Genomic DNA, 26,878 nt, shown 5'->3' with positions numbered 1-26,878 from the left:
CCCTCTTCGCCTTATGTTCCTCCCCTAGTCCTCAGAGAGGAGGAGCCCTCCTCCCCAACAACTGACCCCAGCCTACCAAGTCTCATCAGGAATGCTTGCATCCTCTTCCTCTGTGGCCTGTTAAGGCACCCTATGGGGGGAGTGATCAAAGTGCAGGCAACAGAGTCCATGGCAGAGACAGCTCCTTCTCCCTTAATACGGGACCCATATGGAGACTGAGCTGCTTATTGGCTACATCTGAGTTGGGGAGTGAGGTGGAGGTTAGGTGGGGTAGACCTAGGTCCTCTCCATGCATGGTCCTTTATTGGTGCACCAATCTCTGCCGCCCCCTGGGCCCAGATTTGTTGGCTCTGTTGGTCTTATTGTGGAGCTCCTGTCCCCTCCGGGTCCTTCCATCCCCCCACTCTTCCATAAGATTCCCTGTGCTCTGCCCAAAGTTTGGCTGTGAGACTTGGCTTCTGCTCTGATCCCCTGCTGGGTGGTGTATTTCAGAAGAACTCTATGGTAGGCTCCTGTTCTGTTCCCTCTCTTCAATTGTTTCCAGTGTCTATTCTATTTGCCCTTGTGAATGAGAATTAAGCATTATCCCTAGAGTCCTCCTTGTTACTTAGCATCTTTAGGTCTGTGAGTTGCAGTATGGCTATCCTGTATTATATGGCTAATATCCTCTTACAAGTGAGTACATACCATGCGTGTCTTTCTGAGTCTGGGTTACCTTACTCAGGAGGATGATTTCTGGTTCCATCCATTTGCCTGCAAATTTCAAGATTTCCTTGTTTCTAATAGCTGAATAGTATTCTCTTGTGTAGATGTACCAGTTTATTTATCCATTCTTCACTTGGGGACATCTGAGTTATTTCCAGTTTCTAGCTATTATGAATAAAGCTGCCATGAACATAGTTGAGTCAATGTTCTCATGTGGTGGAGCATCTTTTGGGTATATGGCCAGGAGTAGTATGGCTGGGTCTTGAGGTATCACTATTTTCAGTTTTCTGAGAAAGCACCAGATGGATTTCTAAAGTGGTTGTACAAGTCTGTACTCCCACCAGCAATGGAGAAGTGTTTTCCTTTCTCCACATCCTTCCCAGCATGTGCTGTCACTTGAGCTTTTGATCTTAGCCATTCTGATGTGTGTAAGATGGAATCTCAGAATCATTTTGATTTGCATTTCCCTGATGACTACAGACTTAGAGCATTTCTTTAAGTGCTTCTTAGCCATTCAATATTCCCCTGTTGAGAATTCACTGTTTAGCTCTGTACTCCATTTTAAAATTGGGTTATTTGGTTTGTTGTTGTTTAATTTCTTGAGTTCTTTCTATATATTGGATGGCAGACCTCTGTTAAATGTAGGGTTGGTGAAAGTCTTTTTCCAGTCTGTAGGCTGTTGTTTTGTTTTATTGACTGTCCTTTGCTTTACAGAAGCTTTTCAGTTTCATGAGGTCTCATTTACTGATTGTTGATCTTAGATATAATTAAAATAATACCTATGTTTTGAAAATAATTTGGAAAATTTAAAAGATAGACAAAGTAGTTTTGTCCCATGTACATAATTACTTTTATTGCTTAGGGGTATTTAATATTCTATACACAGAAATTATGTGACAAAAAATTTTTATCTGAAAGAAGTAAATAAAATTAAAGATTATTCAATAGAAAGAAAAAATAAAAGTAGAGGCAGGATAAAACAGAATGTAAATGATCTTGATTACTGAAAATACATGTAGTGATTTGAATGGAGGTTTGACATACCCATATGTATGGATATGTATGTACAAGTAATTCCTTAAGCTCTATTCTTGGAGTTTGTGTATGTCATAGATGTCTCAATTAAAATGAAAATCTAAGAAAAAGTAGACAGAATATTAATTTGATTCATAACTTATTTGTTAAACAATTACTAATTAAATCAAAGTTATTCAATAAAAATCCATCTGAGCTGGGCTTGATGGCATATGCCTATAATCCCGGGACTTGGGAAGTAAAAGAGGGAGGGTAAAGAGCATTCTTGGTTACATAGCAAGTTTGAGGCCAGCTCCTTCTTAATTAAACAAGTCAAAAAGGTAGTATCTGTGTATGATTTAAGTATTCCAAGAGGACAAATGTGCTAGGAAAAGAAAATTAGGTATTTTACTCACCTACATAGCATTTCCCTCCTTAGAAGGCAACATTTCTTATTCAATATTTTTTCTATTGTTTTACACCTTGCATTAACACTGCTTGAACTGAGTGGCATGCACAGTTGCACAACCAGAGGAGGCATGGCTGTGACAATTTTTTAGCTCTTCTTAGTCCAAGAAGTAGAAACCAACCATATTGAGTCCCTGTGTGTGAGTAGGAGTGCATGGTACCTCCTCTGGCAGGATCCTGCTGTTAGCATCTAGGGACCAGTGAGGAGCTTTGATCAGGTTTGTTTTCTCTGCCAGTTAAAGACATAAAAGGTAGGAAAAAATTCTCAAGCACAACAGGTAGCAGGGTGGGAATCCTGGAAACAACAGACAGAATCAACTGGAGAGGAAAGATAATTTATTACAGACGAGGAACACCACACACCACACACACACACGAGAGAGAGAGAGAGAGAGAGAGAGAGAGAGAGAGAGAGAGAGAGAGAGAGAGAAGAGAGGGAGAGAGAGAGACAGAGACAGAGACACAGAGACAGAGAGAGACAGAAGATAGAGATAAAATCACAGAGAGATAGAGAGACAGAGATAAAGTCACAGAGAGAGACAGAGACAGAGACAAAAATGGAGTCACACAGAGACAGAGACAGAAATACAGAGAGAGACAGAGATATAGAGAGAGACAGAGATAGAGTCACAGAGAGACAGAGACAGAGATACAGAGAGAGACAGTGACATAGATAGAGTTACAGAGAGACAGAGAGACAGAGAGGGAGAGAGAGGGGGGAGAGAGGAGAGAGGGGGAGAGAGTGAGACAAGGAGACAGCATGAAAACCAAAAAGAGACAAAGAGAGTCACTCAGAGAGAACTATTCTCTGCAAAGTAGAGTGGGGACTGTAGAAGATGAAGTGAGGCTTTTCCTCCAGGGCTGAGAGACTTGACCATCTCTGAGGCATCTTTTCTCCATAATTTAAGGGTTGGTCAGTTTGAACAAAGACAGGGAGGCTGATAGGCCCACAGCTGTAGTGTGAACAGGTCCTGATCAGGTCCTTAGCGGACTAGCTGACCAGCATCAGGGCCCTGTTAGCAGGAGGAAAAGGCTGCCAGTACTTTAGACATTTGTTTCAGGTCAAGAGTGTGAGGATGACAGAAGTTTGTCATCTTTATTATCTGTTTATGGCCTCTCTCCATGTCTATCCTGTCAGAAATCTTTCTGTCCTCACGTCACCAAAATGAGGAAGAAGAATCAAACATCTGTATCATCCCTACCAAGGCTCAGGGATCATTGTGGAAGAGGAATGAGAAAAAGTGTAAGAGCTGAAGGCGGGGTGGAATGTGGACTACTTTCCAGATGACACACGGCTGTGTTACCACCATGAAATGAGATCAGCTGTGAATACCCACAGGAAACCTTCACAAGATTGGATCCATTGGTGCTTCCATTAAGGCAGTGCTTCTCAACCTTTCTAATGCCATGACCCTTCAATACAGCTCCTCATGTTGTGCTGATCTCCGACCACGAAGTTATTTGTTGCTGATTCATAACTGTAATTTTGCCACTGCTATAAATTGTAATGTAAATATCTGATATGTGACCCCTGTGGGGATTGTGACTTTCAGGTTGAGAAATGCTATTTAAGAAAGGGGTAGGATGTGAATTAATATTTATCATGTCTCGTCATTATCAACTTAAAACATTGATTGAGACCTAAAAACATGTTAACCTATAAACAGCTAAACTTAATTGTAAAACTAAACTATGTGGTATTCAACTCCATCAGAGACTTGAAAAGGAATAAAATTAATTACCTGAGTGTACATGGGGTGCAAGTTAGCAGCTGCCCAAATAAGAAGATGACAGAGATGGTTTGTTCCTTGAGCAGTCATCGAGATAAGATACATATTGTTTTAAATTCAGAATTTTAGATGCACCAAAATAAGAAAGATGTTTTCTTCAAGGCTGCCAAATACAAATAGCCAAAACACTAAGAATGTAACATTTATATAATTCCTGATTGTTTCATGATTCTTTTTGTTCTAGGTAGTTTATTGTGTATATGTGCAATAATATAAATGTATATGTAAAAAATTATTAATTTTTTATAAAAGAAAAGGCTAGGAATAATCTTGCACCCACCTCCTAGATGTATGTAATTCTCTTTTACCTTCAAGATACCATGAGGTGCTAGAACACACAGGAAATGGAGATTGACTAATGGAGGAACTCCATCAATGTAGCTTCAGGAAGTTATTAACCTTGTTTGTTTAGGCCTATTCAGTTTGTTTTCATTTTATCTTACATCATCATCATAACCATTATTGTTATTGTTTTATGTGACTGTATTCTAATGAGAGAAAGAAAGGGTGTGGATTTGGGTGAGTGAAGAAGTGGGGAAGATCTGGGAGGAATTGCAAGAGGAAAACCATAATGAGAATTGTATAAAAAGAATCTATTAAAAATTTTTAAAAATTCAAAAACTCAAAGCTAAAAGAAAGAAAAACAAAAGGCCAGAACATGGCCAGGCATTGTGATGTGTGTGCCTTTAATTCTACTGCCCTGGAGGCAGAGGCAAGAGGATCTCTGAGAATTTGAGGCCAGCCAGGTCTACATAGGTAGTTTCAGATCAGGGCTAGATAATGAGACTTCCTATCAAGAGGGAAAAAAAAGCCAGAGCAAGGTCAACATGATGGCGCGGTGCATCAAACACATGGTGCAAGCCTGCCTCCGCCCCCAGCTCAGTCCTCAGATCCCATGTAAAGTGAAAGGAGAGACCTGATCCCACACGTTGTCCTTTGATTTCTACAAGCCTCATACTGATCTCTTCAAACATAACATTACACACACACACACACACACACACACACACACACACACACACACACACTTTTAAAAGGAGAAAACCTCATCAAAGAAGCCATTAACAAATCAAATCGCTATTCCCCACTCTAGTTCTTGAAAACTGAATGAAATGAACTGTGATGTGGCTGAAGGAACTTGGCCCTCAGGTCTACACAAAGCCATCCTTCATTCTATGTACTTGTAATAGGTGAGCCTAATGAGGGATGATGCTCCAATATTTGAAACAAACGTCCATCGATTTATGGTGTTGCACAACGTTTTATTATAAGAGGTTTAGACAGACATTTACACATACAAGTAAGGACATTCTTTTAGTTGAAGTCCATTATATAAACTCACGTATCCCTGTAAGTGATAAACAGCTACAAATGCAGACTTGGGTATATGGAGGGTTCTCAGTGGGTGCACATGTATACAGATGAATAAGAAAAGACACACTTGTTAGAGATAATAGCTTCCTTCAACTTCGCTTACATCTTATGAATTATTACAGCTCCCAACTCTAAGAAATTTATATCATATTTCCTTTAATAAGTTTATTTTTAGTTCACTTTAACATCACGATCATTGCCCCCTCCCTTCTCTCCTTTTGGTCTCTCCCTCCCACCCTTTTACCCATATCCCACCTCCCCTTGTCCTCAGAAAAAAAGGGAGCCCCCAACCCACCCCAGCACATCCAGTCACTTCAAGACTGAGCTCCTCCTCGTGCATTGAGGTGAGGCAAGGCAGCCTGGTTAAGGCAAAGTAATTGAAAGCAGGCAACAGAGTCCATGTAATAGACAGTACCTACTCAACTTACTAAGGGACCCACATGAGGATCAAACTGCCCATCGGTTACATGTGTGTTGGGGGTCTAGGTCTAGCTCATGCATGCTCTTTGGTTAGCGCTCTTGTCGCTGTAAGCCCTAATGGGTCGAGGTTAATTGACTCTGCTGGTCTTCTTGCAGCATTCTTGCCCTTTCTGGGTCCTTCTATTCTTCCTTCCAACTCCTCCACAGGTCTCCCCAGCCCTGCCTGATGCTTGGCTGTGAGTCTTAGCATCTGATTGGATCAGCTGCTAGGTGGGACTGGAGAGATGGTTCAGCCGTTAAAGGCTAGGCTCTCAACCAAGAACATATTTGCTACGTCACGCTATCAGGTAAGTACCAGGAGTTCATATTCATGGCAAGTGGACAGCTATGTGCCATAGAGGCATGTGTGGCTCTGCTGCAGGAATAGGAACACAGAGGATTCTATTTTCTCTCTTTTTGTTCCATACTCTACTCAAGGCATACAAGAAAAACACTTCAGCAATAAAGATAAACATTACCTCAGAGTAAAAAGTTGGAAAAAATAAACAAAAAACAAAACAAAACTGGATCCAAGAAGCAAGCTGGAGGACTCATTCTAATATTTAATAAAATAGAACTTGAACCAAAATTAATCAAAAGAGATGGAGAAGAACACTTCCTACTTATCAAATAAAAATCCACCTAGAAGACATGTAAATTCTGTAAAAAAAAAAAAAAATAGATGCATATGTCATCTGCTCCAAGGTTTAGAAGAGGATGGAAGAGGGTGCAGAAAGATTCAAGTTCTGGAGTTGGGTTGTCTGTTTGGTCTAACTTGAACCATCCTCCTGTGAAGAGCTGATAGGGGCTGGAAGACTCGGGAAAGGGCTCTTCCCTAAGGTGACCAAGCAGGAAGCACTTACTGGCAGAGAGAAGTCCCTTAGGAACCCTGGTGTTGCAGATTGTATGCAATCAATGAAGGACTTTACTTAATGCATGGCCACGCGTGCTCCTGTGAAGACCCTTCCCACGTTCCTATAAGCAGCCCCAATAAACTGGTTTGTCCAACTTGACTTAAATAGAAAAAAAAAGACATGTCAATTCTGAATATCCAATAGAGGGATAATATCCAAAATATATAAAATACTAAAGAAGTTAGAGACCAACAAACCAAATAATCCAATTAAAAATGGTGTACAGAGCTAAACAGAGAATTCTCAATAGAGGAATCTTTAATGACTGAGAAGCAGTTAAAGAAATGATCAGTGTCCTTCATCATCAGGGAAATGCAAATCAAAATGACTCTGAGATTCCATCATACACCCATCAGGACTCCTTAGATCAGAACTTAAGTGTCAGCACATGTTGGTGAGGTTGTAGAGAAAGGGACAAACTCATCCAGTAGTGTTGGGAGTGCAAGCTTGTACAACCAATTTGGAAATCAATGTGGTGTTTCTCTGAAAAATAGGAATAATTCTACCTCATGACTCAGTTATACCACTCATAGGCACATACCCAAACTATGCTCCACCGTACTACAAGGACACTTGCTCACTTATATTCATAGCAGCTTTATTTGTAATAGCCAGAAACTGGAAACAATCTAGATGTCCTTCAACCAAAGAATGGATAAGGAAAGTGTGGTACATTTACACAATGAAATATTATTCAGCTATTAAAAGCAGGGACATCATGAAACTTGCAGGCAAATGGATGGGACCAGAAAAGATCATTCTGAGTAAGAGGAACTGCGATGAAGATCCAATGTGGGAAAAGAGAGTAGGACTGGGAGTGAGAACTGAAATCTGTGAGGGGGGCATCTGTGGGACAAGGGAGGCTCCAGGCAGTTCATGGGTGGTGACCCTAGCTGAGACTCTTAGCAGAGGGGAATAATGGAGGCGGAAGTGGCCATTTCCCTTACACAGGGGTGGACTTCCAGTGGAGCACCAACCCTCACTCAAAACCTTTGACCCAGCCAACCAATGACTGTCCACACATGAGTAAAATGGCATTAGATTGAGCCTACTACTGACACTAAAAATATTCTGCTATTCTTGCAGACAGGAGGCTAGCATAAGAGTCATCAGAGTGGCTCACACAGCAACTGATGGAAACAGATGCAGAGACCCACAGCCAAACAATAGGCGGAGCTGGGGGAATCTTAAGGGAAAGTGGGAAGAAGGACTGAAATAGCCAAAGAGGTCAAGACACCACAAGAAAACCTACACAATCAATTAACCTAGACCCATAGGGCCCACAGAGACTGAACCACCAACTAGAGAGCATCTGGGATGGTTCTAGCCTCCCCATACATGTATCAGATGTACAGCTTGGTCCTCATGTGGGACCTCTAATAGCAGGAGCAGGGGCTGTCTCTGACTCTGTTCCTCCCCTTAGGATCCCTTTCCCCTAACTGGACTCCTTTGTGTAGCTTCTATAGAAGATGTAACCAGCCTTACTTGATATGCAAAGCAGGCTTATAGCCATGGAAAGGGACAGGAGGGGAGAGGGAAGGACTGAGAGGAGAGGAGGGGGTGTGAGTGGGAGGGACATGGAGGAGAGGAGGGAAGGGAACTTCATCCCAGAATATTAAGTAAAATGATGAATTAATGTAAAAATATATTTAAAACTTCTGAAGACACTTAAACATACTCCAGGATGCTACAAAGTAATTTGTGCAGAAGAAACACATGCAAAACAAATATTTATATAAAACCAGCAAGTAAATGTTTTATTTTTTGTGATGCTTGGTGTGACTAAGAAACTTTGTCATTACCCATGAGCTTTAGTGGCCTCCTTTGTGTGTCTTTCCAAAGTAAAGAATAAATTGAGGAGATTATTATATTGGTCTGTTTTTTGATCTTATTTTTTATTTTTTGACATCATTTTTTACTAATTTATTCATATTATATCTCAGTTGTTATCTTATCCCTTGTATCCTCCCATTCCTCCCTCCCTCTCATTTTCCCCTACTCCCCTCCCCTATGACTGACTGAGGGGGACCTCCTCCCCCTGTATAAGCTCATAAGGTATCAAGTCTCTTCTTGGTAGCCTGCTATCTTTCCTCTGAGTGCCACCAGCTCTCCCCATCCAGGGGACATGGTCAAATATGGGGCACCAGAGTTCATGTGAAAGTCAGTCCCCACTCTCCACTCAACTGTGGAGAATGTCCTGTCCATTGGTTAGATCTGGGTAGGGGGTTGATGCTCACTGCACGTATTGTCCTTGGCCCTGGGCCCAGATCCGCCCATCATAATGTTCTTCTTGTAGGTTTCTAGGACCCTCTGGATCCTTCTATTTCCCCATTCTCCTATGCTTCTCTCACCTAGAGTCCCAATAGGATGTCCTCCCCCTCTGACCCACTTTCATGGGACATGCCCCTTGGGCTAGTGTCCAGATATAAGTGAGTACACACCATTTGACTCTTTCTGCTTCATTTCTAGTTCTATCCATTTGACCACATATTTTTGGAATTCCTTGTTTTTAATAGCTGAGTAGTGTTCCATAGTGTAAATGTACCACAGTTTCTTTATCCACTCTTCTACTGAGGGACACTTAGACTGTTTCCATGTTCCGGCTATTATGAATAAGGCTGCTATGAACATAGTTGTGCAAATGTTCTTGTTGTGTGTTGGAGCATCTTCTGGGTATATTCCAAAATCTGAAGATGAAAATGGATTCAATAATAAACACACAGAAAGAAGAAAAATGGGAATGTGAGAGCTAAGAGAGGAAGGCTATTGGTCTATTTTTAAATTGCAGGTTTGTGAAGACCTTTTGTAATTAACCAAATGGTTAATGTGCCATGGCCGTGGAACCACTAGGACAGAAATCCTTTGATGAAATAACAAATGTATTTCTGAATTTCAAATGGCTGGAAATAGTGTAGCATGCAGGAGAAACTCAGCCTCCCAGTGCTGAAGCCCGTTTTCCTTTCTCTCATGCACTTATTGAACTTTTCCCTGTAATAAATACCAATGAGACACTTTAGCATACGAGGTGGTATTTTCTATTTGTATATGTTTTTTTATTTACCTACAGTATTGACCAGGTTCTGAAAGCACAAATCCATAAAAATTCATTTTATTTCCCCTAGAACTACTATTTTGAATCTGGGTGATATGTTTACGAATGAATATGAGCATACATGACATGTGACAATGCTTTATTTACACTCTCTTCTGTCTTCTACGATCAGCTTTCACTAAACCCTTTCTTGATTGTTAATAAGCTATAAATACGTACTCTCTTTGTTGGATAATGTTCCCACTTTCTATTATCCACCAGACATGAAGATACTGGGGTAGGGTGATAGCAAAGGTAGTATTGAAACTTGCTTAGGTTTGCCCATACCATATGACTATATGCCTGGGTCCACCATAGTATCCCCAAAACGTCTTCTCTATGTTGTAATATGCCTATATATCCTAAATTTGCAGAAGAAATGTTAGTAGTTTCTTATTTCACAAGTGTAGCCACAAAGAGCTATTTGGGTGGGATATTGTATGTTGCATGTGTGTGTTTTCTGTACGTGTTCATGTGCATTTGGAGGGCATAGGTTGACATTGGGCATCTTGCTCAGCTGTTTGCCACCTTCTCTTTTGTCTTGCTGATTTGGAATCCCCGATTTGGCTACACTGGCTGGCCAGAAAATCCGAGGCATCTACGTGTCCCTCCTCAGTGTTCAGTTTATTAGCAGATTTTACCAGTACTGTGGGGATCCACGTTGACATGCTCATGTTTGAATGACAAGCAGTTTACTAACTCATACATGACAGAAAGAGTTCTTATTAGATATATATACCTTTCCTTGGCCAGAACTCTTAGCATAACAGAGAGACCCTCTACCATTCCCTAATCAGTAATTCTTATCTAATTTAAAGAACCAGTCATTTCTCAAATAAGCCCTAATTCGAAGACACTGTGATTGTATATTTCAATAATGAACACCAATCAGTAACTGCAATTTTTTATTTAGGAAGCCAAATAATGATTACAGAATTTTTGATCAAACAATTAGTCTCAAAGATTAACTCAATACAAGTTGAATATAAATGTTTAAACGGAACGTATCTTGAAACAAATCAAAAGTACTTAAAAGATTCCACTGAGAGTGTGTGGCATTACTCCATATATTATGGAGACTGTCTCAGATGAATGAATTGTGTTGTGTATCTGTTTGTTTGTATGTATGTACTTGTGTCTGTGTCCTGTGTGTGAGGGGTTGGGGGAGGGGGAAGGGGAGGGGGAGAAAGGGAAGGAGGGAGGGCAAAAGAGAGGGAGAACGGGGGAGGGGGCAGAGGATAACATCCAGTGTCATCCTCAGGAATGCCATCCATCCACTTGTTTGGAGACAGTGTCTCTCACTGGCCAGCAAACTCCAGAGATCTACTTGTCTACCCTCTTGAGCACAGGAAATGAAAGTCTCCCTCACCATGACTGGAATTTTTATGAGATTTCTGGGGATGGAATTTACAGCTATAAGGCATGGGCTTTACTAACCTGGCTATCTCTCCAGTCCTCAGATAAGTGAATCTTGGAAGAAAACATCACTTAGCTAGCAATTTATCTCAGAATTGGTCATAGAGAAAGCACTTATTCTTGTCCATGCTAACGGCTATGTGAAGGGATGTGAGTGTATGGATGATACTGCTTTTTCCTGTCTGATGGCTTTGATGATTTTTCCCTTCTTGCTCTTTGCTCTTAGGATCTTGTTATCAGCCCTATTCTTTTAAACCTTTCTAGTTTTCAAACATTTCCCATCCTACCTTTGATTACCAGTGCGTTGGTAATAAAACCTAAACTGCTATGAAAGCAAACCATACTCTCAGCAGTGCTACTCTCAACCTGCCAAAATGTTCCGGCTTCAAACCGTACTTCTAGCTAAACTGGCTTTCAAAGGCTCCTCTCCACAGTTCTGTGATGTGCTGGGCCTTGTGTACTGACAGGGTGTAGGGCATATGTCATTTCTTCTATTACAAAGGATGAGGATGAAATGACACTGTTCCACTTTGTTGTTTCACATGTCAAAGACTGTAAAAAAAAACCAGTTTTACACCAAAGTTGGAAATAATCCTTAGTGACATTTAGTACTAATGAACTACTTCAACTATTTCAAACTTTTGTACTTAAATCTCTTTTCTTCCTGCTAGGTGCCAAGCTTCTCTTCTTCGATAACACTTTAGCTTTAAAAGTCCAGCAATACACTGATAGTCTTTCCTATGCAGTTGCTTAGGGACGACACTATATATTCAACTTTGCTGTTTCCTGTGCTTGCTGGAATAAGTGTTGCAGAGAGCAATGGAGTAGAGTTGCTGAGAGAGTTTTTTGTATGTGTGTCTTATGGCCTTAAACACATAATTTTAAGATAAAATGTATTATATGCTTAATTTTGAGTAAATATTATGAAAAAAATCTTAAAGGCTTGTTCCTAACATACTACTTAAATGAGAAATTGTTCTGAAAGTCCAACATAGCAAGCTCCATTTGCCCAGTGATGAGGTACTTGCATAAAGTTCCCCATGGCCTTTTGGTGTACAAAAATTTTTTTTAAAGACAACTACTTCTAAGGTATTAATTTGACATTAAAGTTTGCTTATTAAAAATAACTACTGAACTTAAAAAAGTAATTTGAATTGTAAACACTCAAGGATAAGCCAGTTTCAGGATCACATTAGTGTGTCACAGTAACAGAAACGTGAGTCACATTTAACTTGTGGATTCAGGGTCTCCTGTAATCCGAACACTGAGTTACTACACTCTTGAAAGGAGTTATTAAGAAAATCCAAATCTTCCTTTCTAGCACAAAGGTGCCCGGAAACGATCTACTATCAGGAAATCACACATAGTCAGCTGCTTTTTGTTTTGGTTAACCAGGTAGTTTAAAAATTAGTATCCTACTAGCAAAGTCTTCAGATTTTAGAAGCAGAACTAGAGGACTTCTTGAGGTATACTTTGTGGTAAGTTCTGGAGCATTTTCTATTGCTCCAGAACTAACCATGGCATTGAGGATGGATAGGTATGAATCACACTTTTTAAATCAGGTAGCAGTTACCATAGGTGAGCAAATGTCACCTATTTTTGGCGTCTATAGAAGGTTTGGATATGGAGTGGCATGAATTTCACTACTTGCAGACTTTGATATAAAATGGATGTTATTTTTCTAAAATTTATGATTTATATACCTAGGAAAAATGACTCTAAATTTGAGATTATCACTTTGATTATCTTAATTTCTTACTTTATAGTGGTAAAAATGTGAAAATATAATTAGCGATCAATATTCTTTTCCTTCTGTTGTACTGCTTTGTTTAATAACTGGAAGGACATTTTATATAGTTTAATGGAGAACTGGGATATATGTAATGCTCTCTGATGATCAAAATATTGTCTCGATAATAAAATTTAGACCTCAGCCAATCTTGGGGACAGAATTTGACGCCTACTTTGAAGTATTAAAAAAAAAACAAACCTTTCTACAGTACGTGTGTATTGGAGTTCAGTCCTGTATTCAAGCTAGTAAGTATATTGTTTGGCAGTTTATAAAAACAGCCATTGCACATATTAGGGGCTTCTAGGGGGGTAAAACCAAGCATCTAAGGTTTTCTTCTTATATAGAGAAAAACAGTTTAACAAGGGGCAGAAAAATTCACAATTGGTCTCCAACTGTGAATTTATTGGGAAAAAGATTTGGGTGGCATATTCCCCTAGATCACTGTAATTCTCCTTGTGAATGCAGGTTGTTCAACCTTAGTCTGGGCTATAAAAGTCATTATGTTTTGTCTCTCAATCTAACCTTTTTTTCCTTTGGGAAAACTTAAATTTAGGGCCAATTCTTTTGAAAGTCACTGAGAATGTAATTTATAACAGGATTCTTTACTACATGCTGTAAATCTGAATACAGATACTGTCCAAAGTATCCTAAGAGAAATGTTTGAATTCACAGTAACAGAAGTTACAAAGCTTGTGCAAAATGTATTGTACACCACTGGAGTACACAGAGCTTGCTATAGTTAATTGTATGTAGAAAGCTGCATTTCTCAGCTATTCTGTGCTACATTAAAAGCCTCTGGTTAAAGTTCTCTAACGATAAAACTCAAATGTTAAGATGCAGTGTCATATATGTAATGGATGTAAATGTTGCAGTAAATCACTGGAATCTTTTACACAGCATAATTTCTTTGCAGCTCTTCAAGTTTTCCAAGGGTCATAAAGTAAACCCTGCTGCGGCGATTGCTCAGTGTGGAACTGAAGAAAAGCTTTAAAAAGAGAGGGAGAGAGAGAGAAAAGCATCATCAGTTGGTTTCTGATCCATTTAAACTAGATAACCAGTACACAAAAGTGTTAAGTACCAGTATATAACTATAATATTATCTAAATAAAACAATAAGGCTCCTTGTTTGGAACCACTTGTCCTTATTTCAAGAAACATCAATTTGATCAGATTGGAATTGAAATTACATATTACAAAGTAATCTTTTTAAAAAGATAGTTGATATAAATACAATTTATATAGTTAGTTATTTTGGCTTTGTTTTCACCTTTAAAATATTCTATGAGAATTTCATACATCTGCACAGTGAATTATGGTCACATGATCTAACTACTTCTTCAATTATATCTTGATCCTCTCAACATGTTTCTTCCCATCTTCTTGTCTTTTTAAAATGTGTAATCCACTGGATCTAATCAGTGCTGAGCATACATGGACAGGTGTGAGGCCATCCACTGGAACTACCAGAGGCCACTGCCTGCAGCCCACCAAAGACTATAAGGATTCTTCTTCCCTTAGCAGCTACCAAACTGCCATACAATTCTTATGGTGTTCAGCTGCTGAAGTTTCTTAGTAGTTTTGTTTAACAACACCTTCCTTTAGCCGAGCAAGGATGACACCAATGGATACACCAAACTGGATGGTGGAAAGCCTACACAAAGAACTATAGGCAACTGAGGAAAGCTGAGAGCTGGAACTGGGACAGGCGGTCTTCCCTAGCAAAGAACACACCAATTGGCTGTCCAGTGCCAAAAAGTGCAGCCCTGAATACATACATACAACATTATATGGACTGTACAGGATATGTTTAGGAATATATGTGCATATGCATATGAATATATGCATGCAATGACAATAAGGGGAAAGGGACTATAAATTTGAATGAGTAGAGGGGGTAAATGGGAAGGGCTTGGAGGGAGGAAAGGGAAGGGGATTTTTTTCCTATTTTTTATGATGTCTATTCATTTGACTGAAATAGAAAATTATAAAAAAGTAGATAGTTTCAGTTCTTAAACATAAACAAAAGTGGCAAGTGACAGAAAAAAATAATTTGCTTCCTTGTATTAATAGAAAAGCCAATTTGAATTAAAATAAATTTGGTTTTGGTTTTTGAGTTTATAGTTGAATTACATTTCCTCCTTCACTTGGTACAATTTGCTTAACGCAATGTGTTGGGGGAGGAACATGTATAAATGTGGGTTCTTCTGTAATAAAGAAAACCAGAATAGAAAAAAGGCATACCTATCAAAAAGAAGACAAAGTTTCTTGAGTCATCAATTGTGTATACTTAGAAGTACACAATGATGTCACAATGATGATGAGGGTAAGCTACAGCAGCTACCCTTAATGTGTTTTATGTGCCAAATGCTCTGTAAGATGCTAACCATGCACAGATTACATTAGAAATTTATGGTTGTTCCCAACAGTTTTTAGTAGTTACACTTCAGAGATAAAGTAAATGAAGTTTAAAAAGATAAAACAAGGGCTAGTGGTGTGGCCCAGTGTTTGCTTAGCGTGTGTGAGGCTCAGAGGTTAAAAGCACGATCTGTTCTTTCAACAGTCTTGAGTTCAATTCTTAGCAACCACATGGTGACTCACAACCATCTATAATGTGATCTGATGCCCACACATGCAGCCAGCATACTATACAAGTAATAAATACATCTAAAATACAAAAAAAAAACCCAACCTAATAAACTTTCCATGTGGTCAGGTTCTCACATTTCTTAGTATCTGTCCACCAGAATTAGATACCAAAGTACCAGAGATATTTATATGCCCACTGTTATTGGAATATTATTCACAATAACTTTTGAGTCAAGCTAGGCACTCGTCTACAAATGAACAGATAAAAATAATGAAATCATTCCTATGAACGTTCCAATGGAAATATATACGTAAATATTTATGAGTAAAAGGAAAAGGGCATAAGATCCTTAATTTCTATGCTTTGTTTATTTTTGCTTTACTGAAGGGTGCAGAGACTATACCTTGTCACCACGGGCACACAGAAATCTCAGTTTCTTGATTGATTTGCGCTTCATCTCATTTTCCAGAATACTTGACTGCAGAGAGCGCACTTCAATAGCCTTTTGGTCCCATCCGGTGATTCTCTGTGTGCACTCAAAAGCTACAATACAAATGGAAAGATCAAAATCACATTGATTTTTGAGGCACTGATATAAAAAACATAACCAAAGTGAAGTACTGAGACGCTCATAGTTATAGGATAGGTTAAAGGCATCTATTTTTCACCTTACTCTGAAGTCTACCATTTTGGAAATTTTGCTACATAGGCTTGGTATTCTATAGGTACCATAGTGATCAACGTTGACTTGCTACATCTTTTTTAATGTTTGTATTCGTGTACTGTAAGACCACAGACAAACCCAAGAGTTAATGACTCTGTGTGTAGATGTTCAGGTCAATCCATGGCTTTAAAAAAAGTCATAGTGTAGATGAGACACAGTATCACACCAGATACAAACTGAAGAGCTGTATTATAACTATAACATACATGGAAAACCGAATTTTCAACAATTAAAACAGGGGGTATGAATTTAGCTCAGTAGTATTTTGCAAGCATCTGAGTTCAGCTCATAGTGATGAAAAAAATTAAAAATTAAAACTGTTGAATAATGTCTTATTCAAATAATGACTTTAGTAACCCTAATTTAATTGAATAAAATTTTCTTCTATAAGAAGAAATTTTACTAACAAATTTCCCGCTGGGGAAAATTGTATTTCATTTTAAATGTTTGAGACTTGTTTTATATTCCATTGTGACAGCAGCATTTATGAAAATACTGCTTGAAAGAAGAACCCTAATTATGAAAAGTCCATATACTCCATTGATTCTGTGGAGTATTTTATAGCTTAAGAAGCAATGTTATTAAGTGTTTAACTTTCAAATTTTTATCCTTTATGAAATTTACAGGGAGGAAAATGACACAAATTTTAACTGAAGACACAAAACATAGTACTTTGATTTCTCTATTAATATGATTGAAACTAGAATTCTTTAAATCTCTCATTTTATCAAATGCTCCCAGGTACTCTCATTTAAACCAAAAATTACCTGCTGTACACAATGTTAAATTTACATAAAATAACTTATAGAACACTCCATAAAATCTTATAATGTAACCTTAAAGTGCAAAATATGTATTATCTTGTTTTTTAAAAATATATTTCAAACTAGTTACTTGTATGAATTTGATTCCAAGATTGTAATTAAATTTCTAACATATTTTGACTAACAAAAAAATGGCTGTTCTTAAATTATATTATTGTAATTTCAAGCCAGAATTAAATTTGCCACAGGAAGTGTGAAGAACCTGTGACCTGACTTACAGAAACTAGTAACAGATTTAGCAGATCTGAATGTGAACTTTTTTGCTCATGTGACTACTATAGTAAACTAGTATTCTTCTCAGCAACCACACAGTGTACACTTTCCTCATTTAGCACAGCCTGACTCCTGAGCGCGTCCTCACAGAGCTGCCCCTTAACCTAGATACCTAGGGAGCTAGTTTGCTTTCTAAAATGGAACCATGGACTCTGGAAGTAGAGATTTTTGGTAAAATTTTCTCCAATTCTTTTCACCTTGTTATTGAAAACATCATGGATAAAAGAAATGTAGATTTTACTTTAGAATTAAGCTATTTGTAATAGCAGGTTGTTTCGAAATAGACTGCATTTTCTGCCTTGATATCAGTGTTATATTGTAACATAGTCTCAGTATAAAATATGTGTTTGTAGTGCTATGATTTATTTTATAAGTGTGTCTTCCAAATTCTACCAACTGAAAATAGCTCTTTGATCTAGGTTAGAAATGTTCTTGCCTGAGAACAAGAGATGCTGCTGACAACTTTGAATATGCCTTTTTACACCCATAGTCAGCTACCGAGCTGCTTGACTATTAGGTTTATGCTCAGTTTCCCATTGGAACTCAGCTCCCTCATTTTCATTTCTGGTTCATATACTTCGTGAGGTTCTGGGGATGGAATCCAGTACTGTGCACATTCCAGGAAGGCAATCTTTTACCAGGCTGCAACGCTACTTCCTACTTTTGTTCCCAAAACTATCACTACAAAAGATAGAACATGACTCGTCACTTTTACTTGCTTTTGTCCTAGATTCATCAATTTGTACTTAGTGTCTGTCGCTTTTAATGGTTTAAAACCCTCTGTGAATTCTTACCTGTTTGAAGAAATTAGAGCAGGTTTTTAGAACAATTCTTAACACCAACCTTGTATAATTTTTTATGCATATAAATTTTAAAGATCCTGTAGATGTTAGGCAAAACAAAACAAAACAAAACAAAACAAAAACCAAACAAACAAAAACCCTATCATCCCAAAGGAAAGTTGTCAAAAAAGGAGTTCTTTCAGATTGGTCACTAAGATAACGTGGGTATCACTTGTACTCCCTTTACCGACATTTTAGAGATTCTGGCCTCTGGACAGTTTTTCTCCCTTTCCTTTCTCTTCTATAACGCACTCTGTCACTGAAAACCCTCTCATATGCACTCGCGCACACACGCGCGCACACACACACTAAGAGGGGGGAGGGGGGAGAGAGACAGACAGATAGACAGAGATATAGTGAGAGACAGAGACAGAGAGACAGAGACAGAAGGACAGAGACAGAGATAGAAACAGACAGAGACACACGGAGGGAGAGAGGGAGGGGGAAAGAGAGGGAAGGGAGGGGCAGGGAGCTGTCATTCTTCTTATCATTCTACATTCTACCCTCTCTAATACTTTAACTATTTGCATGTACTCTGTTCTTTAGTAACCAAATGGTCAAACAGCTGTTCCCTCTCATGTTTTTATAACCCATTCTGTTTCTGCAAACACACACACACACACACACACACACACACACACACACACACACACACACACACACACCTGTCATTCATCTTGTCTCGTTCTACCATCTACAGTCTCTAATATCTTAACTATTTGTATGTATTCTGTCGTCTAGTCACCAAACCTTGGAAACATACAAAAGAATCTTAATTTAGGTATTTGAATTTCCCAGACCATCAGCCCTGCACTGTTTAGGGGGAAAGGTGCTCTAGTCTGAAAAAAATGGGGTTCTCCATGTTGTCATCTGGGTAGCAACTACCAGGTATTTCAGTCAGTTCTTTGTTTTATATAAATGACTTCACACAAATACCGCTCTATAAACAGAACATTGATGACTGGTCAAAATAGAAGTATTTTCTGTAAATGGCTAAGACACATTGGTGTCTTAAAGCACATTGGTGCTTTAAGAAAAAAGGAACAACTCAGGAAACCTCACTTAGGGTGTATTTTCATCCTGTTAAAGCTTCTCTGGATCATCTGAGAGAAAAGGACATTTCACACATACCTGCAGAAGATGGTATGTCTTTCCACACATCAAGGATCTTCTTCATGACTTGTTCATTTGCTTCCTCAGAGGCAGTTTCGGCATTGAAGGTGAGCATCACGCCAATTCCCAGGCAATCAGGTAACATGATGATATTCTGTGAATTATGGTTTCCAGGGACTGTGATTATGCTTTATGAAGATTTGTGTGTCCAGCATTGTATCACTAATAGGTTAACTAAAATAACTATTGTTTTAACTGAAGTCCAAAAGATGCTCAAAGTGCACGGAGGAAGGTACCATTTGTTTCTAAATTCACTAGAAAGAGATAAACTAAACGTTTGAGAAGAGTTGAGTTCCTTTATGTCACAAAGCCATCAGTTTTAATAGTCTCTATTTTTTAAATTTAGGATAATTACTTGGGAAACAAAGAAGAGATGTATTTCTAACACAGCGAGGTTTCTTGAACTGCTACAAACATACTATGTATTGTGATAGGAAAAATAATACAGTCCTGAATTTAAGATTTATTTCAGATAGTAAGCAATATTTTCATAATGTACATGTGAACCAAGCAATAAATCATATATATATAATTCTTGGCCATCAGCAAATTCATGAGAGAAGGGAAAATAAACCTCAAATAGCTTGAGTTTAAAACGTTTTAAGGGGCAACTTTTATTATTGTTCATGGCTTTTTAAAAATTTGCCCCCTTTACAGAAAATGCAGATTTTCTCATTCAATTCACATGTTAAAATAGGCTTGACATACAAACTCAGATGTATTTGTTGACAGAATAAGGAAATATTTAGAGATAACTAAGCATTTGCAAATTGCCAGACTTAAAAATGGGACAAAATCTGCTTAGAGCACAGGTATTACGATATTGACAGTATTTCTCTGAGAAATTAAAAAAAAAAAGGCATCTTCTGCTGTTTCTCACAATTAGCAAGTTACAGGGATGGGGGGAAAGGTCGGGAACTATACTTGCCAAAGCCAGCGTACTCAGGCCAAGTGCTTGAGGCCATGTCTCAGCAACAACAATCCTCAGCACTAAAATGGGAATCCAGAGGCGAAACGCAATCTTAATGCGTTCCCTGGATACTTGCATGAGCAGTTGAACCAGAAAGCAGATAAGAAAGAATAAGGTTTTCTTAGGAAAATCTGGTTGTAATAAAGCAGGACGGTCACAAATCCAGCCAGCCTCTGAGGTAATTCCCTTGCTTTCTCAGATGGTTTCTCGAGCAACTGGATACTTTTCAGCATGTGTAACTCTGCTGTCCCATTGTAATCTAGCACTTTTGAGAAAATATTATTTTTAGGACATTCTCTTTCAGACAACACCCTCCTCTCCCTTATATTAGAGTCCTTTCTATTTTAGTGGGTCAAGACACGAGGGAATTTGTCTAAAAATATGTTTGCATATATATGAGGAATCCTAATTAGGTTAAAAAAAAAAAAAAAAAAAACGAACTGCCCCAACTTTTCTCATTGCAGGCTTTATAGTTAATTTTCTGAGTGTTTCTAAAACAAATCATGGATTATTTAGATTTAAACTTCTTCACTGATTTTATTTTTCAAGCCAGCGACTCACATATCCCAGGCTGGCTTCAAATTTGTTAAATAGCCAATGCTGGCTATAATTCTCCCAAACTTCCTGCCTACACTTGCAAAGTTATGAGATTGTATGTGTGCACTAATAGGCCTAGTTTGTTTTTTTTTTTTTCAATAAATGTAAGTTTAAGTCAAAATTCACATATCATTCCTTCTATCATCGGCTTCTGAATAAAGGCTATCTGCTACCATGATAAATATAAGATGGAGGAAGCTATGGAGACAACTTAGCTGAAGAATACTGCAGTCATATCAAAATGATTCTGTTGTTTTGGCTGAAGTTGTGTTTAATATTTTCACAATACAAGGAGGGTAAATCATCTATATAGACAACGCCTTGGTCATTCCCTAATTGCTAGTTTGACCAAAACAACTTTAGAGATGTTGTCACCATGTTTTGTTGATGGTTTTTGTGTAATTTTAAAAATTGTGTTATTAGAGACACAGATTATACTACTAAAGGTGTTCAAAATATCACACAAATGGGGTGATTTAAAGTACATAAATGTTTTGTTCAGAGATTTTACATAATGATAAGCTGCTAAAAGTTTAATATTCAACAAAATGAATAACAAGAAAGGATAAAACAAAACATTGCCAGTAAAGGCATTACTCTTAAGTATAACTTTCAACAGGACAACCATCAATTCCACCATCAGTATCTTGTTTGATCCATTTGGTGGGTTATGATGTTATGGTCAAACTCTTTATATTAATAAGGTACAAATATTCACAAATTAGATCTTGGGCTTTATAGGTTAAAAACTGTGGTACAATTACTTTAAAAATACTGAATGTTTCACCAGAAATTCTAAAATATAATGAATATAATAAATGAATTTAAAAATATTTGCTATACTCTATAGCTAATGTAATGAAGAGAGGAGTACACATAATTAGGTAATGATGTTATTGATTTCTTAACAAAACACACCAGCCTACTACAGAGCATAGAAATACTAAAGGCAACTGAAAAGCATCTTAGAGCCAATTAGTATAAATGCACAAAGATGAATGGATAGCAAATGTACAACACAAAGCCATTAAAAGGCGGCAGACCTCAATTAGTTCCAGTTGATGATGGCCAGATGGTGGTGTGGGCCTGATATGGTGGTTAATCAATAGCACTCTGGGTTTTAAATGTTACATATATTCATTAATAACAAAATCATTGTGGCCAAATAAAAACCTCATTTATATATCTGGTATGAAATAATTAGTGACTTTTACTTATGTATCTACACTTTTGGGCATACTAATCTTGCTTATTAGATCTCTACTGCAATATAAATTATACTGCATTTTTTTGAGAATTTTGATAATTGGAAAAATTCAAGGTGCTTTGCAATAACTTCTAGGGATCTGAAAGTAATTATCTTACGTTATTTGGCAAGGCCACATCAGACATAACTCCAGATTCTGCATCGATGATGTGATATCCATTCGCTGAGCTGAAGAAAATCTTGAGTGTTTTCTCAGTTCCAATGGACAGGTCAACTGTCACTGGCTTAAAATCGGGAGTTCGAAACACCTGAAAATAAAAAAGCAAATACGGCCCAAAGGCCAAAATGACATTCTGACTACGGTGAACATTTCCCTATTCTTTTGCCATACTTACAAGTTTATAAAACTCAGATGGCTTGCTTATGATTGATAGAGTCATTTATGATCCTGAGGATTGAACCTAGGGCTGCATACAGCCTACAATGATCAAATTGTTGTGACCCTCAGAACCATATATGGTCTTTTTTCTCATTAGCTGCCCTTAAATTCTTGCCTTGAGCTTCAGTAAATGAAGGAGCTCATCTGGTCTCTTAAATCGGTTCGCTGGATCAGCTGCCTGAATTTTTGCCAATATTCGTATATAGGCTTCATAGGACATGTAGTCTCCTTCGGAGTCTGCTGATTGATCAATGCATACTTGGTAAGGAATGAAAAATGCCATACACATTAACCTAGGCTAGACAGACTATACTCTACGACTCTTATGGTTTATAGTCCAAGGAAACAAAAGGTCAACCTGGATTCACTGTTGAGATTGGATTCTGTCAAGGAGTGAGCATCATAGGATTTACAATAATGTGGCCATGAGGTGGGCATCAAGAATGGAATGAGGACTGCAGCAGGAACAGGCTACATGTGTTGTTGCTACTTCTCTTGTTGTTTTCCAGTTCCATATCAGGTAGCGCTGACAAGTCAGCAGACACCCAAGAAGTAACTCATATCCAAATGTTGACAGCTGAGCCAAGACCCAATTTAGGTAGATCAGATCAGGGATGCCACATCTGTCATGGTAGCCTGGTTGTCTGTGTAGATCTATTCTATCTATAAAGAGGTATTCTGTGCAAATGGTTCTTGAGGAGTAGTCATATGCATTATACAATTATCTGTCTATCACCTATCAATGTGTGATGTTTGGACCCCAAAATTAGAACATATAAACAGATCCTGATGTAAGATATAAATGTATTTCCTGACTACCTTGATGAAGTCTGTCAGTGCTTTGTGAAATCTGTATATGAACCAAGTAGTTCAGTATCATCAAGAACATTTGTTAAAATCATACTCTCAGGCCCCACTGCAGACACAATAATCCAGTCTGGGGTTGGGTCTGAGATCTAAATATTTAACAAAATGCTCTCACATATGCTGATGCTTACCACAGGCAAGATAAAAAGGCAACTTGGCTCTTCTGAAAATCTATCTTATTTAAATAGAATTCTCGAGCATTGTATGTAATTCAACTACAGTCCTCAGGTTATGGGAAAAGAAAAAAAATCAGCAATTTGTTTGGGCCACTAGATGGTTAATTTCTGTAGCTGATCAATACAAGGTCATTTACATCAGAAACAGGTCTACCCACTATGTCCCAGAACAGCTCTACAGAGACATGGGTTTCACACTGGAAGAAATATAGACCCCCTCTCCTTCCCCCACCCACCTATTGTTGCAATGATAGTTGGAGCAACACTTTTCTCTTCCCTGTTCCGACACTGCTTTCTTAGCATCTCCACATCTCTTCTTACCTTCCCTCTGCTTTCCACCCCCCACTAAGAGAGAACAGGGACTTTCCCAGCTTCAAGTCATTGTGGTGGCACCTGAAGCCTGTGTGTTTGGGCCTCTAGAAGAGAAGATCTTCATGTTGACTACAGGAAATGGGAGTGAGGAGCTGGTGGGGATGTCCTGTAAGGGGAGGGGTTGGGGATTTCCCTCAAACTCTCCCTTCCTGTGGCACCTGTGGATTGTCTAAAAGAGGGTTAAATGATCATTATTGACATGATATATTCAAATTACAATAACGGTAGCCAAATGGTATATATTTCCACATCTAAATTCCAAACTACTATTTTACTTATAATGTCTTCTTAAGAGAAAATAGTAGATGCAAATGAAATGGTCACTCACTTTAATAGCAGTGTTTTCATCAAAGGATTTTGGTGCCCATGCAAAAAGGTGAATTGATGATTTCAAAGCAACTGCAATATATGTTGTTTCTTCATGTTGAACTACAATGGTAACGTAAAACACATTACATACCTTAGAATTCACAAATATAATCAGGCATTTATATTTATTACCACAAACGAAATAAACACAATATTAAGAGCAAAAACTACATATTTTTCGAATAGCTACTTGGCTAGAATGTTATTCTTTTCATTCAATATTAACGTCATTGCATAATTCCATGGTTTGTATTATTTAGCATTCAAGTGCATTGCCTTCTAACTATACACTATAGCACAATAAAGGATGAAAAGATAAAGATCTACCAAGGACAAGTGTCACATATCCGTTATCTTAGTACTTGGGACATACAGAAAGGAAGATTCTGAGTTTGAGGGCATCTTAGGGCTCTGTACCACGATCCTATCTCACAAACCCAAGGCTTGTGAGCCTAGATTAGTGGCGAAATGTTGTGGTAGTGTGTGCAAGATGCCGAGTTCCATTCTTTCCAGAGCATAAGATAGTACAGAAAGTCAAAATAAATGGGAAAACTTGCCATGTTCATGGATAGACAGATTTTCCTTATTGTTAAAATGTAATTATCTAAAACAGTCTCCATAGAATAAACACAATCTATGTTGAAATCTCATGACTTGTTCTGTAGAACTGAAAAGGATATTCCTAAACATGACACAGAATCTTAAAAGGTTCTTAATCTTCACGAAAATATTCCCAAAAGCCTAAAGTTGAAGTATTCCTACTTTCTGACTTCAAAGTTTACTACTGTAAGTAGTAATATTTAATTGACTTTAATTGTAGCGAAGTCATATATCATTTTCAGAATTAGATATATCTGGAGATTGTTATATTAAGCTAAACAAACCAGAATCAAAATGAAAAATATCACAAATCTTTTCTGTACACTTTTACTTTGTGTTAACAAAAAATAAAGGGGCTGGTGAGATGGCCCAGTTATCGAGACAGCACACTGCTTTTGCAGAGGACCCAAGTTCAATGACTGCAACCCTATCTGGACATTTCAAAACTGCCTGTTACTCTAGAATCTATAGTCTAGATCAATGGAATATTTTCTGACCTTGTCGGTCACCAGATACACATGGTGCACAGACATACATGCAGGCGAAAACAAATCAAATATTTTTAAAGTAATAGGAATATGGATAAACTAAATACAATTGAGAGTCAGCAAATAAACCGCTCACATCTAACCTCAACAGCTCCAAGACTATTCAATAAAAAATGTAGTGTCTTAAACACATGTTGCTGAAACAAACTGCAATCTATATGCAAAAGAACAGAGCAGGAAACTATCATGCAACATACACACAATGTAAGTCAAAATGAATCAGAGATCTAAGTGTCAGAACTTAAGTTGCAAAAGTATAAGCAATTAAAAAAACAACAGGGTTAAGTATTAGCTTTCTATATGGCAATCTACTCTTACATTTGACAGAAATTAAGTATAAGTGATACAAGAAAAAATAAATTAAGCTTCACCAAAATTAAAAACGTTTGTGCATTCCAGGGCATAAGAAAGTAAAATTGGCCCTGGTAGTGCCAGCCTGTACACTCACTTATTTGGACGTCTTAAGAAAGACTTAGCGTCTCAAAAACAAGGCAAGTCTGTCCACTTTGTGAGACCCTATCTCAAAATATAACAGTGGCTGGAAATACAGATCCATGATAAGCTGGCAGCCAGATATGTACAAGGATCCCTAAGTTCAGTTCTTGGTATCACAAAAAAAGGGGGGGGGGAGAAAAGTGAAAGAAGAAAGACACAATCAAAGTACTAAAGAAAATATTTGCCAATTAAACATCTGCTAAGAGACTAGTATATGGGATGTATAAAGAATTACTATAACTCTATTCAACATCAGAGAAACAAGACTAGGCAAAGTCATTTCTCTATGAAAATATACAAATGGTCAATAAACACATGGAAAAATATAGAGGGGCATTGCTAATCAAGAAAATGCATATTAAATTATGAGAAAGTGTGTTAATTCTTTTAGGATGACTATATTATAAGGAGACACAGGCACATAAGTTTTCAAATGGATGCAGAGAAAATGCGTTTCTTGTATATTACTAGTGGCAATGTGAAATTCTACATCTAGTTTGAAAAGAGTTTAGATGTACTATTCCAGAGAAAAGAAAACATAGATGCACATAAAAACACACAGAAGAATTATTCTTATAAGTCCAGAAATAGAAAGCATGCCAATGTCTATTAACTGATATGTAGACAAATAAAAGTAATGTCAATACAATACATTAGTATTTAGGAGTAAGAAAAACTGAAACATTGACACATTCTGTATTACGATATAATACGAATGAACATAAGAGCATTATGCTAAGTAAAAGAAATCTGTCACAGAAGACCACGTAATATATAGATATCTTTCTGTTA

At 37.8% G+C, this 26,878-nt stretch overlaps 1 protein-coding gene across 1 annotated transcript in view; it reads right to left on the bottom strand.

Annotated features, from left to right (window-relative positions):
- Window positions 1-13,026: 13,026 nt before the first annotated feature.
- Nrk (Nik related kinase) overlaps window positions 13,027-26,878 on the bottom strand; it is an 81,630-nt gene continuing 67,778 nt past the window's right edge. The window contains 7 exon segments of the mRNA XM_051141859.1: window positions 13,027-14,008; window positions 16,014-16,153; window positions 19,405-19,545; window positions 19,548-19,563; window positions 22,379-22,528; window positions 22,775-22,917; window positions 24,399-24,503. Coding sequence (XP_050997816.1) covers window positions 13,913-14,008; window positions 16,014-16,153; window positions 19,405-19,545; window positions 19,548-19,563; window positions 22,379-22,528; window positions 22,775-22,917; window positions 24,399-24,503 — 791 coding nt within the window. The 3' untranslated portion in view covers window positions 13,027-13,912.

This window comes from Acomys russatus, chromosome X (genome assembly GCF_903995435.1).
Source record: "Acomys russatus chromosome X, mAcoRus1.1, whole genome shotgun sequence".
NCBI lineage: Eukaryota > Metazoa > Chordata > Mammalia > Rodentia > Muridae > Acomys > Acomys russatus.
Note: the sequence above shows the minus strand (reverse complement) of the source record. Positions and strands in the feature narration are given on the sequence as shown.